Below are 19,535 nucleotides of genomic sequence, written 5' to 3' on the forward strand. Positions count from 1 at the left end.
ATGGTGAGACCCTGTGGATCCCCCCGGGAGCTGAGGAAGAGGCTCCTCCTACTGCCGACTCACACCAAGCCAAAGACAGGTCCATACTGCTCCACGATTTCTGGAATCTTCGATTTAAGAACGGATTGGCAAACAAACTTACATGTTCAGAGGCAGACAGTGGTGACCACCAAGTGTGAGAACAGGAGGCTATAGAGCAGGGAAGGGGACCCCACATCTCACTCACTGCTCCAAGTGTTCAGGGGTATACGTTACAAGAATAAGATGCTATGAACCAAGAGGGTAACGAGAGGATATCAGGCACAAGCAAACTTGATCATTATTGTTTTGACTAACCCAGCTGCAATCAAAGAGCAGGTACAACACCCCGTGTCCCCAGAGCAGCCACAGGGGACCAGAGGCTGACTCCCTGCCACCCATCTAGTTGGTAAGATCTACCTTCTAAACCAACTGAGTCGTGGGACAGCATGTGATCAAGCTTCAAGTCTCTCTCCAAAACTTTTAGTTAAATTCGGAAGTTCAGTCACCTCATCAATAACTCAAGTTCCTTTCGTCTTTTTCACCTTGCCACTGTTTGCACAATGGCTTTTAATCCTTGGACCTCGTGGTCACAAAAGAGCTGTCACAGCACCAAGCATCACGTCTTCATAGAACCACACTCAAGGCACAAGGAAAGGAAAAAGACAAGATTCTGTCGGCTCAGCAGTCACTCAGTGGGAAGCAAAATATTTTCCAGAACCACCTCCTAGCCCGTCGTACAACCAGCAGGTTTCCGGTTGTGTTTGCTAATTAGAATAACAGCCCAAGGCTGTTTCAAGCTGCAAGGGAAGCTGAGCAAGCAAGGGGGGAGGGGCGCTTATCCTGTAATCACAAGTTGCTGTGAGCAGCCATGTTGGCTCCAATAGACCAGGAAGCAGGAGGCAGGAGGGCTTACATCTGTCTACTGACAATGCTGGGAGCCTTTCGAACAAATCTGGCACCTTCTCCAGGACTCAGTGGGTGCTGGCATAGTGTGCCCTTTCTTTACTCTTGGGGAGGCACTGATTCCCCAACACATATAAGCTACTCATTATTGAGCTGTGATGCCCATGATCAGAGAATTTTGACAAATGAGCAGACACACGCTGGCCGGAAAGCCTTCTATGGATATCTCCCACCTCCCACATCCATTAGAAGAAACATCCAGGCCCTGTCCCAGCTTCCCCCAGGGGAACATGCAGCAGTAGGGTCAAGGCTAGACCCCACCCACTGATGAAGGGCCTGCCAGGGTTCAGGTCCTCAGGGCCTTGAGCCACCTCCAAGGATCAAGTGTGAACCAGACTCTTAGGACATTCAAAGCATCTTGTCCTTGTGAACACTCCGACCAGGGAGACAGCTGTCACCTGTCCCTGAGCAGGACAGGACTTCTGACCTTCCTAGGTCATTGTCAAGAACGTTTGCCCTTGTGGAAGGACATGGGAAGGATTCTGCTGGTCATGTTATCAGCAAATGCTTAACTTCAGCTGGGTCTTCAAGGCCAGACCTTCGGGGCAGTCTGCGGACTGCTGAGAGTCTCGTTTGGTTAGCAGTAATGAGCTGGGGGCACAGCTCAGAGGTGGCGCATTGGCCAGCAGGGCTCAAGGCCCCAGCTTCTGTCCCCAATACCAATAAACACAAAACAACCATCAAATGCAGCCAGCCTTCTGCATACACTCACAGGGGCACACTGCTGTTTGCAGGCTTTGGAAGCCAGCTCAGGCTCTACTTACCCACACATACAGTGGAGCCAAATCACACATGCATACCTTCCTAACTACAAGTACGCAATACAGGAAACCACAAAGAGGAAGAGAACACTCTAATCCATTCAACATGGCTCCCAACAGCCAGCTCTAACCTTCCCTCTGCCTTCCATGAGCAAAGCTGGCTGGAGGCCAGAGCACACCTTTCTACCCTGACTTGCAGCAAGATGTGTCTTTATGACCCAGTGTGACTGGAGAGTCAAGGAAGGAGACATCTAGGGAACTTCAGGTGAGGTTAGCAGGACTCTGTTTGGGGCACCTCTCCATCTGGTCCCCAGTTCTGTTTCTTTAAAAGCCCTGAGCAATGACAGATCTTAATCAACCAAGACATAACTTTCTAGTGTAACAGGATCAGCCCAGTGTGATATCACCAACTTCCTGTTTTGCCTCGTGTCCTGTCAACACAGGCAAGCTTCTGACAGAGTCAGTGTGTCTCTCTGCTCAGGCATGCCACCTCCATCCAGTGCCCTAGATATAGGGCTGAGACACCATGCTCAGAACCCTGGCTGCATGCACGCCTGTACTCAGGCCACAGTGAGGCCTACAGCCGAGGTCCCTGGCCTCAGCGTGCGTACACCAATCTCCTCTCTTCTCCTAACCCAGACCCCAACGTACAGGCAACAGAACAATGCTAGATATGGACCAAGTCCCTGAGCTAAAAAAGAAAACGGTCTTGGATCTACCAAGGGGTAGGAGTGGGCCTCAGAGCTGAGCAGCTTATGAAAAATTCATGAAGGGATGGGACACAAAGATCTGACCACTTGGTGGGGGGGAGCTAACATCAGAGGAGACAGGGGTCCAACCAAACCAGGAAGGAGTTGCTCTGAGAAGGGGGAGGAGTTCCCTGAAGAAGGATAATGCTTCCAGACAACATCTGTTCACAGGCAGGGGTCCACAAAGGCCCATGGTGGCCAGGCTGAAGACACTGAGGCTTTGACTACCACAGTATCTGACGCAGCCATTGGTAAGCCACTATGGACTGATAATGGCCACCAAGAACACACCCAGCCTGTGTGCCAGCTAAACATTTATTTAGCATTCCCTGACAGGTAATTCCTGCAGGTAATTGTAACTTCTGACCATTTAACTCGTGTTTTAGGTGAACAAACCGTTTTGAGATCACGGGTTGTAGAGAAACAGGTGAGTGGCTAGACTGAGCCTTGGACCATGGTCCAACTTCAGCTGAGGTCTCAGGCAGTCTCCCTCAGGCTGTGGTCCAACTCTAGCCAAGGTCTAAGGTGGCCTCCCTGCTTTGAGGAGTTTTGAAGCCCGTAGGGAGCTGGCTTGTCCATCTTGTCCATCTGAAAAGATCACCGGGCTAGGACATCCAGCCTCCTCCTGGGGGAGCTGGAAGAGAGCTCATGAATGGACCCAGAATGGGTCCAGGCGATCAGCTCGTCTGGGTGCACATTTAAGTGTCTTTAGCATGTAGGGAGTGGGAACAGGGCCATCTATTTGGGCTCTAAAGAGAATAGTTGGTCAGTTGTTCTCAGGGTGTCCCCCTCCACCTTAGTCGCTGTGGTATCTCTCAGGAAGGTAGCAGGGTCCAGGAGTGGCCCTTTTCTGATTGCAAAACTCATTCCTTATAGCCAGAAAGCGGTCCACCCCCAAGAAAGTGGTATCCCCACTCAGCCTGGTTGCTGCAAACTTGCGGCTAACTTTCTAAGTTTCTGAAAAATCACCCGTAGCTTCCAACTGGGAGGAGCTTCCCTTTGCCCAAAAGATGCCTAACCAGGCCTGGGGTTACACTAGGGTGTCACAACTCAAGACATAGGCACTCCTAGTATGTGGTGTGTGGAGGCCTGGGAGATGGCTGGATATTCCACAGTGCACAGAGCACAGTGACCCCGCAGACCACACCCACAGCAGCCCTATACTCCCTGCAAAGGGTACCTCCATGTTCCCAGGGTGTTCAAGCCACACAGGCCCCAATATTTCTGCATCCCCTTCCCCACCCTCCTCTCCACCTACCCAACCCCCACTGATACAACCCAGAGTGAGTGAGCGGGTGAGAGGCAAGTCACTTCATTTATTGTTTCCTCTGTGGTGAAGGACCAACCAATGCCTCCATCCTATAAACATTTACTGGCCCTGGAAGATTCCAGGCCCCACTGCCATTTTTAAGGGCTTGTCTCTCAACAAATGTTAAGGTCAAGTCAGTCAGAAAGTGGAACTTGAGAAGGGAAAAGAGTGGGGGTATGTTTTACAAAGTTCAAGACCGAGGAGTAAATGGAAAGACCCCAGACAGCCCCTGCCCCGTGAACAAATGGCTGCTTTATTCTAAGCACTTTCAGGACAGGCAAGGGAGCTTTAAATGTCTCCGGGCACTACCCCACTGAGTCTCCGGTTGCTCTCGGCCGGTCCCCTTTGTGCTAATGGGTCTGAAGATTGATTGGTTATTGACCCATGAGGCACGAATCCACAGCAGTACTCTGGGCAGCAGGGAGGGGCCGCCTTGCCGCAGAGAGCCTTGAGACCCGATGCAGATGCAGACCGTGCCCAGCGATGCAGACCGTACCCAGCGATGCAGACCGTACCCAGCGGGCATCTCCAGTAGGAATCGGTCTGGTGGGTCTGGAATTGGGAAAAGCTTATTCACATAGCAAACCTTAGAGACAAACATGCCAGGCATCCATGTACCCACGAGAGGTGACATTCTGGTTGCTGCCTTTAAAAAATAAAGTGAGATAAATTATTTGAGAATGATGAGATTTGCACGCGAATCTTAAAGCTAGTGTGCAGAACTACTACCTATGCCCTTATTGTCCGTCCCCATATGAGCGTCGTCCAGAAACACAGGCATCTGTCAAAACTGAGAGTCGTGCTGGCGAGCTGCGGAACGTGAGTGCTGGGAGCTTTGGGAGTGACCGCTCATTGCTGTCTTGTCCAGTCCTAGCCGAGATCTGACCCAAGAACCTCGGACCATGCTTCCCTTTGCCTTTCTACTGTTAGGAGAATGAAAACTTGAGGGCTGAGGACATGGCTCAGTCAGCAGACAGCTTGCCACACAAGCTTGGATCCTCCACACCCATGGAAAAAGCTACATGAGGCACGCGCACACACACACACTCACACACACACATACATACACACACATACACACACACATACACACATACACACACATACACACACACACACATACACACACACACATACACATACACACACACATATACACATACACACATACACACACACACACACACACACACACACACACCTGTTACTTCAGCAACAGGAAGGGATCCCTAGAGCTCACTGGCCTGTCAGCCTTCCAATGCTGAGGTCTTGTTCAGTTTGTCTCAAAACATACAAACAAACAAACAAAAGCCAAAAAAGTGGAGAGTAGCTGAGAAAGAAAGACAAGACCAACACCTCATGTTGACCTCTGGCCTCCACACACAAGTGCAGACACACGCCTGAAAGGTGTGTACTCACCCCAACACTGGCACACACTTAAGTATGTAAAAGTCAGCAGTTCTCAACCTGTGGGTCATGATCCTTTTGGGGGTTTGAACAATCCTTTCACAGGGATCCCCTAAGACCATCAGAAAACACAGGCATTTACATTACAATTCATAACAGTAGCCAAATTACAGTTATGAAGTAGCAGTGAAAATAATTCTATGGTGGTGGTGGGGAAATCACCACAACACGAGGCACTATATTAAAGGGCTGCAGTGTGAGGAGGGTGGGGAACCACTGTGTAAATGCACACACCACATGTGCACACACACTGGAACTCGAGGGCTGCAGTGTGAGGACGGTGGGGAACCCCTGGTGTGAATGCACACACCACATGTGCACACACACACAATGGAACTCAAGGGCTGCAGTGTGAGGAGGGTGGGGAACCACTGTGTAAATGCACACACCATGTGTGCACAAGAATGAAACTCGGCTGAGGCATGTGCTCCGGGTCCTTAACCCTTGCCTTGACCTCCCCCAGCAGCTGTCACCCTGAAGGTCATGAGTCTTTCCTCATGCTCATGGCCTCACTACAGAACATGAAAACCTACAGTCTGTAGTCACTCCCAGTGCCCAGTGAGCCTGTGTGCTAAGCCTATAAATGCTCACACTCTAAACACCCTCTGCCCCTCGCTTCCTCTCTTGATGTGTTCTAAGTCACCCTGGACACAGACAGAGGTCTGTGCATTTGAACTGCACAGCTGCTGTGGTTCCCAGAGCCATCCCAGAGTGTTCTCCACAATTCATCTACCACATGCACATACACCCACCCACAGGCACACGCACACACACACACACACACAGGCACATGCATACACAGAGACACAGGAAAAGAACTCAACTCCCCGTTGGAGGATGACAGAGAAGGGTGACCCTCCCATATCACAACACCACCACAATCGGAAACCCTGGGCACGTGGTAAGGCTGCTTCCAGACTTTTCCATCTGCATCACCAGGTCTGATTGCTAAAAGACACACGTAGCTGCCCCAGGGTTTCCTCGGAGGGAGCAGGAGGGATGCAGTCCTCGCATATGGGTACACAGGCCTCTTGCCCTGACAATGCTTTTCTAGCCATTACAGAGAGAGTTATTACAATCAGGATGGAGAGCCAGAGGGAGGGGGCATGCCTGCTTCTCTCTCTTACCCATCAGAAGGGACCACAAAGTCAAGGTCAAGGCCCGGCATCTGTTCCCAGGCAGTCAGTCTGTCCTCTTCCTCCAGGACCCTCCCTGGACGGAGAGGCTTGTGTTCAATCACATGCACGGTCTACACTCATCAGGTAAGGCAGGGTTGCCCATGGCCCTTACCTTGCAGAACACTGAGAGAGAGCTAAAAAGGAGCAGGGCTGAGGCGGGGAAGCCTAAGTAAATGGCTACATGGAGAGCTGGCTCTGGACTTGCAGGATCATTCTGACGCATTTCAGAGAGAGTTAGATAAGACCCTGAATCCAGTGTCTGGGTTTAGGCACACAGGCCCACTGGGGAAAGAGAAGCCACTTCTAAGTCCTGAGAACAGGGATTTCTCCACTCAGGCCAAGACTTGGGGACAAGGGACAGCCGGCACCTTCTGAGAAAACTTGGGCACGTGTCTTCCTCATCAAGCTCCACCCATACACCCTAAGTCCATCACCAAACAGTTCCACGACCTCCCGAAACACCAGCAGCAGCTGGGGACCAGGTGTTCAAACACACGAGCTGGGGGGGGGACAGTTCACATTCAATTCCTGACAAAGAGTTTGTGCTGTTTTTCTTCTCCAGGCCCCTGCTTACACAGCTATTCTCATCTACGCCTTTACAAAAAGCAAAAATCCCCCAACATGCTACTCATTATGCATTTTGTTTCTATGTAGGTTGTGCATTCAAAATAAACCAGGGAGGGACGGCGGAATCAGACACATTTACAGGACTCTGCCTGGAATGTCATCACCCTGCCCGCCGCTGCCGTGGACACAGACACAGACAGCCAACATGTGAACTCCTGGTGCACCCTGGGAATTGTGCAAGGCCGAGCCTGAGTGAGCAGCAAGGAGGACTGAGAAAATAATCAAGGAGACCCTCATCAAAAGCCAAAGCCAGAGAAGCCCTGGGTTGTTGTGTGTGTGTGTGTGTGTGTGTGTGTGTGTGTGTGTGTACAGATGTGTGGATATGCACATGTATGTGAACATGCATGTGCATGCATGCACGTTTGTACCTGTATCTGCATGTGCATGTATCCATTCATGTTTGTACGTGCACGATTGTATGAAGTCACACGGCCGGTGAACACCTGGCCCATCGGATACAGGGTGTGATGTTTAGTGCCACATAAAAGTGACAGTGAGGCTGAAGTAAGAACGCACACACCTCAGACCAGGGCTTAAAACACGCAAGCCCTTGGCTCTGAAAACAGCACAAGTTCGAACTCACAGTTAAGCATGATTACAGAGACGGAAGCCTAAAGGCCCTGGGGACACAGATGGGACAAAACACGTGGCCTCGGGGATGCTGAGAAATGTGTGCATTGTGCTAGGCTTTCCAAAGGCATGGAGAGCTGAAGGACGTTTGTGGGGCCCGGGAGGAGGGCACCCACATCTGCCTCAGGCCTTGGACATGACCTCTCTCCTTCTCTGGCCTCTGTGGAATCCACACCAGGCCTTATTGATGTCTGCTCAGCCCCAGCTGCAGGAGTCAGGGGCACCTTGCACCTGCTCCAATCACAAGTGAAGCCACAGGCTCAGTTAATGAATGCTCTGGGCTCCTCACTCCCCCGAAGGGAAAGCTTCCAGGAAGGAGGTGGGAAGAAATACTTCAGTAATGAGATTTTTTTTTTTTTAATTAAACTTTTTCATGTTGAAATAAGTTTTTACACTCCATTTTGATCTCCCAGGTTGTGATGTTTTTAAATAACCAGATACTGAAATCCAGAGAAAGAGTCAGCATTTTCTCTGTTTACCATCGGTCAGCTTGGTGTTCTGTTCCCATTTATGTCAGGTGGCATTATGGGGAGTAGTACTGAGTGAGGCTTTGCTAATCTGAGTGGGATGGATGGAATTAATGACAATTGAAAAGAGTTTCTAAATCTCAGGAAAAAAAAAAGGGGGAAACTTAACTCAGGACATTTTCTTTCTTTTTTTTTTAATTAACCATTTTTATTTCATTCATTAAATGCAAATTACTATATTTAAATTTCAAAAGCCATATGTGACTAGCAGTTGTTGATTCAGAGTATACTTGTGAAAAATTGATTTTCCCTCTTCAATAATTGTACTTTTTCTAGTATACATTTTTTTGTGGTCTGATTGTTCTTTATTTTATATCTAGAATCCACTTATGAGTGAGTACATACCATGACTGTCTTTCTGGGTTTGGGTTACCTCACTCAGGATGGTTTTTTCTAGTTCCATCCATTTGCCTGCAAATTTCATGCTTTCATTGTTTTTCTCTGCTGAGTAGTACTCCATTGTGTATATGTACCACATTTTTTCCATCCATTCTTCCGTTGACGGGCATCTAGGTTGTTTCCAGGTTCTGGCTATTACAAATAGTGCTGCTATGAACATAGCTGAGCATGTATCTTTATGGTATGAATCAGCATTCCTTGGGTATATGCCCAAGAGTGGGATGGCTGGGTCTTGAGGTAGTTCGATTCCTAATTTTCTGAGAAACCGCCATACTGATTTCCACAGTGGTTGTACAAGTTTACATTCCACCAACAGTGGAGGAGTGTTCCCTTTGCTCCACATCCTTTCCAACATTGGCTATCATTGGTGTTTTTGATTGTAGCCATTCTGACAGGTGTAAGGTGGTATCTCAGTCGTTTTGATTTGCATTTCTCTGATGATTAAGGATGTTGAGCATTTCTTTAAATGTCTTTCAGCCATTTGTAGTTCTTGTTTTGTGAATTCTCTGTTTAGCTCTTTAGCCCATTTTTTAATTGGACTGTTCAGTATTTTGATGTCTAGTTTCTTGAGTTCTTTATATACTGTGGAGATCAATCCTCTGTCAGATGTGGGGTTGGTGAAGATCTTTTCCCATTCTGATGGCTGTCTTTTTGTCTTATTGACTGTGTCTTTTGCCCTGCAAAAGCTTCTCAGTTTCGAGAGGTCCCATTTATTAATTGTTGTGCTCAGGGTCTGTGCTGTTGGTGTTTTATTTAGGAAATGGTCTCCAGTGCCAATGCGTTCAAGAGTGCTTCCTACTTTCTTTTCTATTAAGTTTAGTGTAATTGGATTTATGTTCAGGTCTTTGATCCACTTGGACTTGAGTTTTGTGCATGGTGACAGATATGGATCTATTTGTAATCTTTTACATATTGACATCCAGTTATGCCAGCACCATTTGTTGAAGATACTTTCTTTTTTCCATTGTATAGTTTTGGCTCCTTTGTCAAAAACCAGGTGTTCATATGTGCATGGATTAATGTCAGGGTCTTCAATTTGATTTCATTGGTCTCAGGACATTTTCTTACATTTCAAATACTTTTTTTGTTTTTTTCAAGACAGGGTTCCTCTGTGTAGCTTTTGAAGCCTATCCTGGAACTCACTCTGTATCCCAGATCGGCCTCAAACTCACAGAGATCTGCCTGCCTCTGCCTCCCGAGTGCTGGGATTAAAGGTGTGCACCACCACCACCCCGCTGCATTTCAAATACTTGATCTCAGTATCTGTGTACTTTTTTTTTTTTTTGAAAGTACTCTATGTAGCCAAAGCTGGCCTTGAATGTACTCCATAGCCAAGGCTAGCCTTAGAATGCCAATCTCCTGCCCTCTCTCTACCTTCCAAGTGTTGGCATTACAACGCTTGATTTGCTGTGGTGCTGGGAATCATACCCAGGGCATCTTGCGTGTAGACAAGAGCTCTACCAATCAAGCTGCATTCCCAGCACCTCATCTCAGTATTTATAGTTAACTACTCAGAAACTGACATTTTGGCAGGAGAGATGACTCAGTGGTGAAGGATGCTTGGTGTTCAGTCACGAAGCTCAGAGTCACTCCAGCATGCACATAGAGAGGCTCACAAACGCCAGTGACTCCACTCCAAGGGACCAGCCATCCTCCGCTGGCCCAGGGGCATCTGTGAGCACATGTGCACACATTCTCTCTGTCTCTCTCTCTCTCTCTCTCTCTCTCTGTGTGTGTGTCTCTCTCTCTCTCACACACACACACAAGATGGGAGAGACAGAGAGAGAGAGAGAGAGAGAGAGAGAGGAGAGAAGGAAGGAAGGAAGGAAGGAAGGAAGGAAGGAAGGAAGGAAGGAAGGAAGGAAGGAAGAGACAAAGAGAGAAAGAGAGAAAGAGAAGAAAAGAATCTTCTTTAAAAACCTGAAATGCAGAGGTGGGCAAGACGGTCCGGCAGGTAAAGCCACTCGCTGCCAGGCCTGAAACCTGAGTTTGATCTCTAAAACCGTCATGGCGGAAGGGGAGAACCAGCTTCCACAAGTTCTAAGCTTCCACAATGTCTTCTAAGCTCCATGGGCCACACATGCACCTCCTGCCCAATAAATAAATGTAATAAGAAATTTTAACTAAAATTTAGACTAACATACCAAAATGAATACAGCTCTAGCCAGTCCAACAACAAGAAGTACATTCATTCTACACCTACTATTTCTGGGATGATGGGACGGGTGTGTTCTTGAGGATCTGTGGAGGAGAGGATTGCTATCCAGCCTTTACAACATGAGGGGACAGACTCAGGGACAATTAAAGTAGCTCGCCCAAGGTCACACGGCTACTTATTCCACCAGGGTGGAAACAGACGCATGGGTTTAAGCCGTGTCTAAAGAGAATTACTGTGGATGTTCCTCAGGGCTCCCTTGCCAAGCCACACCCACCGCTGTCACCAAGAACTTCCGTTCCTCGGCAGGGAAGCCCCCAACCCCCCACCCCATAGATCATCCAGAATTAACTGCAAAGTGTCAGGAAACTTGGCCAGGCAGCCCTGAGCATGAGCGAGGGCTGGAAGCCTTCACTGGGAAGCCCTTTATAGAACGCCGGTTGGCAGTCCCGGCTCCTGCATGGGAACAAATTAACAATGGCATCCCAAACACAGGAAAGGAAGGAAATTGGAAACACAGTTTATGCTTGGCCAGCCCTTTGAAATACTGTACCATGCTACTGACATCAATTAATGAAAAGCAGGGCTGCGCTGAGAGGCTCCGGTTTGGAAATGCATTAACACACGTTAAACATGTTGGTACAGGAACCAGATTATAAGCACTCTGGTTCCCAAACAATAAAGCAGTTACCCAAACCCTGGTGCTCGCAGAGGCCTCATTAATTCGATCCACTCCTAGAGGATCAGCGGAGGCTTTGCGCCGCTCCCGCGATGCCTTCCGACACAAATGTTGAAAGGACAGCCTGGCACATGCTACTCTGAGCTTCACAACGGGGCGTGGCGGGCTCCGTGCACTCCTGACATCCCCCCAAATTATAAACAGCCCATCCCGGAGCGGGGCAGTACCCAGCCTGTCCTGGCGCTCATCTGCACCACCATCACACTTGGGGTCGAGCGGGTTTTTTTTTTTTCACCCGGGGGAGGTTAACCGTGAAATATCTGTTCCACATTAAGAAATACCAAGTCACATTTTTTGTCAAATAGTATTTGTCAAATGCCATTTGCTGCAAAACCTGGGGAATTCAATCCCAGCTGAGCACACAGCTAATACCAACTGGCTCACATAATAGCCTTAGTGGTGCATGCGATCGCTTGCAATGCAAGCCCTCCTGGCTCTATAAACAGTTGCAGGGACTAGGAGGGCGAGTTCTGGAATAAATAAAGCAAAGCGTGTGCCCCGAGCTGCCCCAGCACAAAGAACCCCACATGCTGGCAAAGACCCTGAATGGTTTTGCAAGAATATTCTAGAGGGCGAATCGGTGAATCTCAGCTTTCTGAATGCCTATACAAAAAGTGGGCTACTTTCTTGAAAGTCTAGGCTCACCAACACTACCTCTGAGCACACACCTACTGTGTCCCAATATCGGGATCCAAGCCTTAGGCGTCAACGACATCCCTCATCCCATTGACATCATCCCTCCCAACTCCACGTCGATCTGGGATCCATCAGGCTGAGGCCACTGGAGTGCGTGATGCTGAACGTGTTATCAGTTTCTATGTAAATATTGGTGTTTCCTCACCCCACGGAGGCAAGGGGAGGCAAAACAGCCTGGACGCGTTTGATTTAAACTAATTAAAAGCAGAGGGCTGTGCAATTCAATATATTGATTTTACCAGTGGGACTTAAATCTTGTATAATAAGTGTACACAGCTGTGGCTCCCTCCCACCACCATGCTCTCCCGCTAATCCCGGAGTGCATTCCTTCTGACAATAGCAAGACAGATCCTATACATCCCTGCCTGTGCCCTGACCCCAGAGACACAGCAGAGCTGGAGAAGGCAAGCTGTGCAGTGGCCAGCCCCATCCCCTGTGTGTCGATGGGCCCCAGCCTCGGCTGCTGGGTGGGAAGGGCTCTCCATTCCACAGCTCCACAAAGGGGCAGGGCGGGAAGGGTGGAGGCGGCAGCCGGAGGACACTGTGAGGCTCGATGAGGGCCAAATATGACCTTAGCAAGCGGGGTGGGCAAGATATGAAAGCGATCGGGGCGATCAATCAATGTCCACGGGACTCTGCCTGGGATGAAATCATCACTTGTCTCCCAGTTCAGCAGGCATGTGACATGCGCTCACATCACAGGCATGCCAGCGGTCAGGGGATCGTCCACGCTCCGTGTTTATCTGGGCAAAGGCTCGGTGGCCGCCACCATCTTTGCTGAGGCTGAGGCCCCAACCCAGTCCTCTGGAGCTGGGTCTCAGAGGCATTCTTTTCTCCACGTAGGGAAACAATCACCAGCTCTTCTAGGCACCACCTCCCACCTTCCACCGGGAACCTCAGACCCAAATGACAGCCCTGGGATAAACACCCAAGCCAGCCATCCGAGCTGCCATCCAGGGCCCAGCCTTTGCCTTGATTGCAGACGGGAAATACACAAAAGATCCAAAACAGTTCAAATCTGGGTCACATAATATCCTTGGGAAAAGGGGAGGGGGGAATCTTTTGATTTATAGACCCAGGAAAATGAGGTTTAAAAGTGATTTTGAAAGGGTTACTGAAAACACAGCTGTTGGTGCACCCCTATGGTGAAGTTGGTCTGCAGAGAGAGGGAGGGAGAGAGAGGGAGAGAGAGAGAGAGGGAGAAAGATGAAGGAGGAAACCATGTGACATCTCTATTAACCTTCCTTTGCTAACCAGAAAGAGCTGGAATGTGAAGGAGCCCCTTCCAAATTCTAAGGCGGGCCAGCTTACAGCTGCAGGGGCCTGCAGCATGCTCCGTGGAGCACCTCCCCAAAGGACGTGTTTAAATTGTAACAGAACCTCTCCCTACTACTCCCCAGTGGTAGGGCCTGTTCCGAGGGGTAAAGGAGAGATCTTAACGCCAAACACTTGTCTGCAGAAAGGACAGCCAGATGGGGTAAAGTGCAAACCAACCGCTCGGTCTCCCTTCTGCTTCCCAGCCTGAGTTAACAAAAGCCACTTTCATGTGCTGGCTACAATAATGACAGGGTTCTAACTTCCCCTTTCTCTAACTCAGCTTCGAAGATTAAACAAATTTCATTCCTTCCTAACCTGGCCCCGAGATAAACAGGAGTCACGTACACCCTCTCCAAGCCGGTTGGCTTTCTAGAAGATTCTGAAGAGAGCCGCTGGGGTTTCCAGAGAAAGAATGGTTGGGGTTAACGGCTAGACTAAGTCTCTGCAGGATCAACTTTGCCTGGGGACTGTTTAAGAGAGTGTGGCCTGTTTTGAATTCCAAAATGAACTCTACCCAGAGGACTCAGGGGCTTGTTAATCCAAACCAGTTTACAGATCTTGCCATTGAATTTAGGGGCCAGAGCTGGGAAGATGGGTGTCCCACGCAAGTAGCCGACTGGCTTTTCCAGGGGCTTTATGATGCAGGCTGGTCTGTGTCGTCTGGGAGGGTCAAGTCTTCCCAGGCAGCAGCACCTGGTTTTGTGGTGTATTTCCCTCTAGTGTAGATCCCACTCAGCCTGGCGAACTGCTCAGATTCCAGCGAGAATGACTTACAAGAACAAAAACCAGTTTGGCTGCAGACAGAAGGGTAAAGGATCTGCAAAAACCTTCAGGACTGAGGCAGGGGTCCCCCAGCAGGCAGGCCTGGGGAGCGGTGGAGGTGTGCGGGGGCGGGGGAGGGAGGACGGGGGGACGGGGGGGGGGGGGGGGGGGGGACGGGAGGGGGGAGCTGGGGAAGCCAGTCTGCAGGAACACCAAGTGCAACAACAGAGACAAGGGTTGGCTTGACGGGAACCAGTGACATTTCCTCACTCTAGGGAGTGAGAGGCTAAGAGTCAACTTGGCTTTCTAAAGCTTTGTCTATTTCTTATCCGCGTGACTGGCAGTCCGACTAAGCTTTCTTGGCAGACTCAGTGTCGGGATGAGTTTACAGTCGGAATATCACCCCTCTTCAACACGACTGCTCCCCCAAATCGCTCCCAGGGAGAGATCACATCAGCAGAGGCAGGAGGTGCATGGCTGTGCCGTGGCCCAGCAGAGCTTAAAGACGCATCTACAGCCAGCTCTTGGCAGCTACAGTCTGGGGCTTCCCCTAATGACCTACAGTTTAGGGACAGAAAGAGAAAGAAAACAAGATCCAGGTCCATGGGTTCTCTTAAAAGCCGCTCTGCTATCTAATTGGGAGTGATGGTCCAGAAAAACGGGGCCTGAGAAAGTCAGGATGGTCCGACAAAAGCCCAAGGCCAGCCCCACTGAGTAAGAGGCTCAGACAAGCTGGTCTTTGTCCTTTCAACATGAAAGAATGGACTGAAAGGTGTGTGTGTGTGTGCAGCCAGAGGAAGCCACCCAGCTGTGGCCTCCCCAGCATGCCCCAGCTTGTACCCAAGGCCAGGGGGAGCGACCGCCCCCGCCAAGTTCCCAGCAGGGCTGGGGGAGCCGCCCTGGGAGCCACCTGGCCTTCTGGGATGCAGGAGGCCAGCTGGGGCCACACTGCCTGACCTGAAGAACAGAGAACTGCCACCAGTCGGGGATTATATATCGCTGCTTGATGAGCCTAGCAAGGCTCTGAATCATCAGTTAGGACCTTCCTGGAGATCACAGGGGGAGAGAACAGAAGATGCGGAAAGCCTCTACCCTCGCCCCAAGGAAAGGACCCTATTAACCCTGGCTTTGAGATGGCTTCACACATTCATGCTGACCACATACTGCCAAGCACGCTATTTAGGAGTGTTCTATAGTTTTTAGTAATAAATCTACATACTTTAAAAAACTGACACAGTGAAACACAGCTCCATCTCCCAGCACCCTGCCCCCAGGAAAATCTCTCTGCAGTTGTCGGGTCACAGCTTTCTCCTACCTTCACGTCTTGGAGATTGTTCCAAAGCAGGGCCTCTTCTTAACAAGTGTCTAAGGAGAATTTAAACTTGATTCATATTGTTTGGGCATCTCTATCACCCACCATGACCCTTGTTTCATTATTTGGTATTTCTGACCAATAACGGAGGCAGACAATGGCCTCCTGGGGACTCCAGGGCCTTTATCTGGAGCTGGAAGGATTAACGTGAGACCCCTTCGGCGCCCCAGGTGCCCAGCGGGGGAGAGGTGGCCTTCAAGCTGCATTATTTCCAAGTTGACACAGCACCCATGGTGTGTTTGGTGTCTTGACTTGGGGCTTTCTCAGCAACTTCCACAAGCAGAATACAAGCGGCTCAGGAAGCAGCATTATCAGGGTGTGTTATCACCAAAGGCAAATATTTGATGATCAACCCCACAGCGCACCGCCGGGGGTTAGTTTGAGCAAGTTAGACACATGTAAGCATGTGAGCGCGCAGATGCAGGGGGAGCTGTCCCGGACCAGCCGCAGCCCAGCCTCGCATCACTTGGTTGGCTGGGACTCCGGTAGGGAAGAGGGTTCCCTAGCCACTCGGTGGCGGCCTCTGCTCCGAGGTCCCCAGCTACCCAATCGCCAAACCCCGTGGTTTGCGCGCCACACGTGATAAACGCTGAAAATGGATTCTGCCCGCCCGGGACCTATCATTAAATATTTAAAATAGAAAGCTTGCAATGGCAACGTTCTTTCCCCGGCTCCAGCCGAGAGCCCAAAGGTAGGGGCCCGGCGGCTGGGAGAGGAGGAGCCCCGAGGCGCTCCGGGTGCGCGCCGAGACAGGCGCACCGCAAGGGGACAGGTAGGGCTGGCCAGGGCGGGGAAGGGAAAGGGATGCTCGCGATCCCAGAGCCAGGCTGGACTCAGAGGAGCGAAGGAAGGGCGGGAAGGCAGCTTGACCCACAAGGGCCCTTTAAATCCAGGTAGCGCGGCGGGCCGCTGTAGCCGGTTCAGCTCACATGACCCAACCGGGCTCTTTGAACTGAGCCGCGGCCCAGCCCGCACCTCCCGCCCCAACCCGCGGCGAAGCCGGCAGAGACTCAGGACCGATCCTTCCCTCCCGGTAGCCCCCACAAACCCGATGAGCGTGCAAGCCCTACGGGGGGCGCACAGAGCTTAGGGTCCATTAAGACCCCGGTGCGAGAGTCTCTGGCGGGCACTGATGCTTTGCAAATGGAAAGGTGGACCCACTGGCTGAAAGCAGCGACCCTCCCTGTCCCAAAGTGATCCCCGTCTGAGACATACCCCTCCCACCGCCACTCACCGAGGTTGACGAAGCTCATGACCATGTCGGCGTCGGTGAGAAAGTGGCTGTCCTGCAGGCTGGCTAAAGGGGGACCCTGGGTACTGAAGACGGCCTTGTAGGGGTAGGAGAAGCCCTGGCCGTCGGGCCCGCTCTCCTCCACCGCCATGGCGTTGTATAGGTCCAACATGAACATGGGCGCCGAGTTATGCTTTCCTTGGAGGTGCGGGCGCGGGCGATGGGGCAAGCCCAAGATGGACAGGATCTCCCTCTGCATCTCCCGCCGCTCCTGGCTGCGGAGGCGCCGGTGGATGAAGCTCGAGTGCACCTCGTTGTCCAGGCTGAAGTCGGCTAGGGCGGAGCGCAACAAGAACAGAGGCGCCCAGAGAGCCACGAAGCTGTGTGGCGCCGTGGCGCGCAGCGAGCGCACGTGCATCTCGCCGGCTCTACGCGCGATCCGGGGCACCGGGGCCCGCGCCGCCCCAGGTGGCAGCGGAGGGGGCAGGGCAGCGGTCCACGACGCGAGATCACTCGCTGGAGACTAGTTTCGCCGCGGCCTTGCCACACATGGCCACTCCCCGGCCGGCTGCGCTCTGCCCGGGACGCCTCTGTCTTCTGCTCAGCCCTGGCGCGGGGCCCCTCGGCCCGCACTCGCCGGGACGCACCGCAGGGTTAGCACAGCAGCTCCGGAGAGCTGTGGAAAGAGCGAGGAGGCGGGCCGGGATGGGAGGAGCAGCAGCCTTGCAGACCTTGGAGTCCGGAGAGTGAGTGCCGGGGAGGCAGCTGAGCGAGCCCTCGCTCCCTTCTCTGGCTCGGGTAGCGCCCAGGCCTGCGGGCACCGGCTACAAACCCTCTTCCGACTTCCCGCTCCCAGAACAGGGGCCCCGGGTCGCTGCTCCAGCCCTGCGCGCCCCGGATCTCCCTCTAGCCGCCTCGGGAGCCCCAGAGTGGTGCGCGCTGGGGCCGGGGAGGAGGAGGAGGGGGAGGAGGAGCAGGAGGACCGACCTCCCCGCCCCTCCCGCTCCCGCGGCCTCCCACCTGCGCCCGGCCCCGCCCTCCCCAAGCTTGGCCCAATGGCTTCATTCATTCCTCCCAGGGCGCTTTACAAATATTTACCGAGTGCCCACCATGTGTCCGGTACCTGGACCGACGCCGCAGGGGTGCGGAGAGAGGAGTCCGAGGCGGCCCTGCCTTCTCGGAACTCGCACTTGGAGGTGGCCAAAGTGAGACCTGTGTCACCTTCGGGCTGTGGTGGGAAAGTACCGGAGAGGGAGCGCGGGAATCCGAGAAGGCTCCTCGGAAGTGGCCACCCTTGGGCCTGGCTCGTCTCCAGCCCTCCCGAATACTTCTCCATTTGCTGCAGTCATCCAGACCCCCTCCGCACACCCGCTCGGCTGCCAGGTCTGCTACCCGGGCCATTCCTCCTCGGGGGACGTTCTCTCCCTGCCCCTCCCCCTCGGGTGCCACTTCCTCTGGGAAGGAGGGGCAGAGATAATGTGGAGATAAGGTTGTTTCCTCCTACGGACGTTACTTTTATTTTCTGCACTTCACTCCCCGAAACACACACACACACACACACACACACACACACACACACACACTCACACACTCACACTCACACACACACACACTCTCACACACACACCCACACTCTTGATTTACGATGTCTATGGTCTTGCGCGCCCCCTCACTCCCAAGTCCAGCACCCTGAGTGTTCAGATTTGGCTTCTAGGCTTTTTTACCCTAGTATTTTGAACCCAGAACCTGGGGATCCCCTGATGTTGCAACTTTGTTGAGTGCACAAGTGAAATTTGGGACTAGAAAACGCTCTCACCCTCTCCTGGGGGGGTCCACCCCCCTTATCCGGACACAAGTCTCTTAGTCCTTCTCGGTCAGACACCTCCCAGCCCCAGGCAGGGCTGAGGAGTAGGCAGCAGCTGGTCATTGTACCCAAGTTCATGGCGCAGGGCTGTTCAGGAGACCTCCCAGCTGCATTTTCCTGTCCCCGGAAGGACCAGTCACCCTCTCCTCACACAAGTAAAGGCTCCAAACACTCTGCCTCTGGGGCTTTAGTGGATTGCTGCTCTTTGCGGCCTCAGTTTCCTTATCTGAAAAATGGGAGCGATGCAGGTTTTACCCAGAGCAGCAATGGGTCTGTGGGAGGGTAGGGCAGGCTTCCTTGCTCTCCTAAAGGCTGGCTTCCAGAGGACCCAGGGAGTCTGAGGTGAAGTGTGAGGGGCAGAGTTTGGGGGAGGGATTGGGAAGGGGGCCCTCTTGGAGTCCTAGGGTGAGAAGGGACAGCCTGGTGAGAAAGTCTCCTACAATCCCCCTGCCCATGGGGATTTCTGACAACATGGCTGCCTGAGGCCTGCAGGATTTAGACAACAAAAGAGGCCTGCAGGTCTTAAACCCAGGCTGTGGATGCCCCCCGTACTGAGTCCCTGGCCAGTGCAGACCCCTGAGAGTCCCCTCCCTGGACCTGCTTTGCCTTGTGAACTGAGGCCATGCTGGCTGTGAGCTGTGAGCTGGTGTCATGACCTCTGGCCACCATGTTACAGTTCTTGATAATGAATAAACAAAAGGGCTCTACTTTCACTTCAGCAAACCCTGTGGCCAGCCTGGATGCCACACACAGGGCCAAGCAGGAGGA

The 19,535-nt window shown here is 51.9% G+C and overlaps 1 protein-coding gene across 1 annotated transcript in view; it reads right to left on the minus strand.

The window, feature by feature from the left end:
- The window catches only part of Bmp7 (bone morphogenetic protein 7), a 79,671-nt gene extending 61,821 nt beyond the window's left edge, over positions 1–17,850 (minus strand). Inside the window, exon 1 of the mRNA XM_028893791.2 lies at positions 16,907–17,850. Within this exon, the coding sequence (XP_028749624.1) occupies positions 16,907–17,321 (415 nt within the window). The 5' untranslated portion in view covers positions 17,322–17,850. The remainder of the gene's footprint in view (positions 1–16,906) is intronic.
- Between the last annotated feature and the right edge of the window lie 1,685 nt (positions 17,851–19,535).

This window comes from Peromyscus leucopus, chromosome 4 (genome assembly GCF_004664715.2).
Source record: "Peromyscus leucopus breed LL Stock chromosome 4, UCI_PerLeu_2.1, whole genome shotgun sequence".
NCBI lineage: Eukaryota > Metazoa > Chordata > Mammalia > Rodentia > Cricetidae > Peromyscus > Peromyscus leucopus.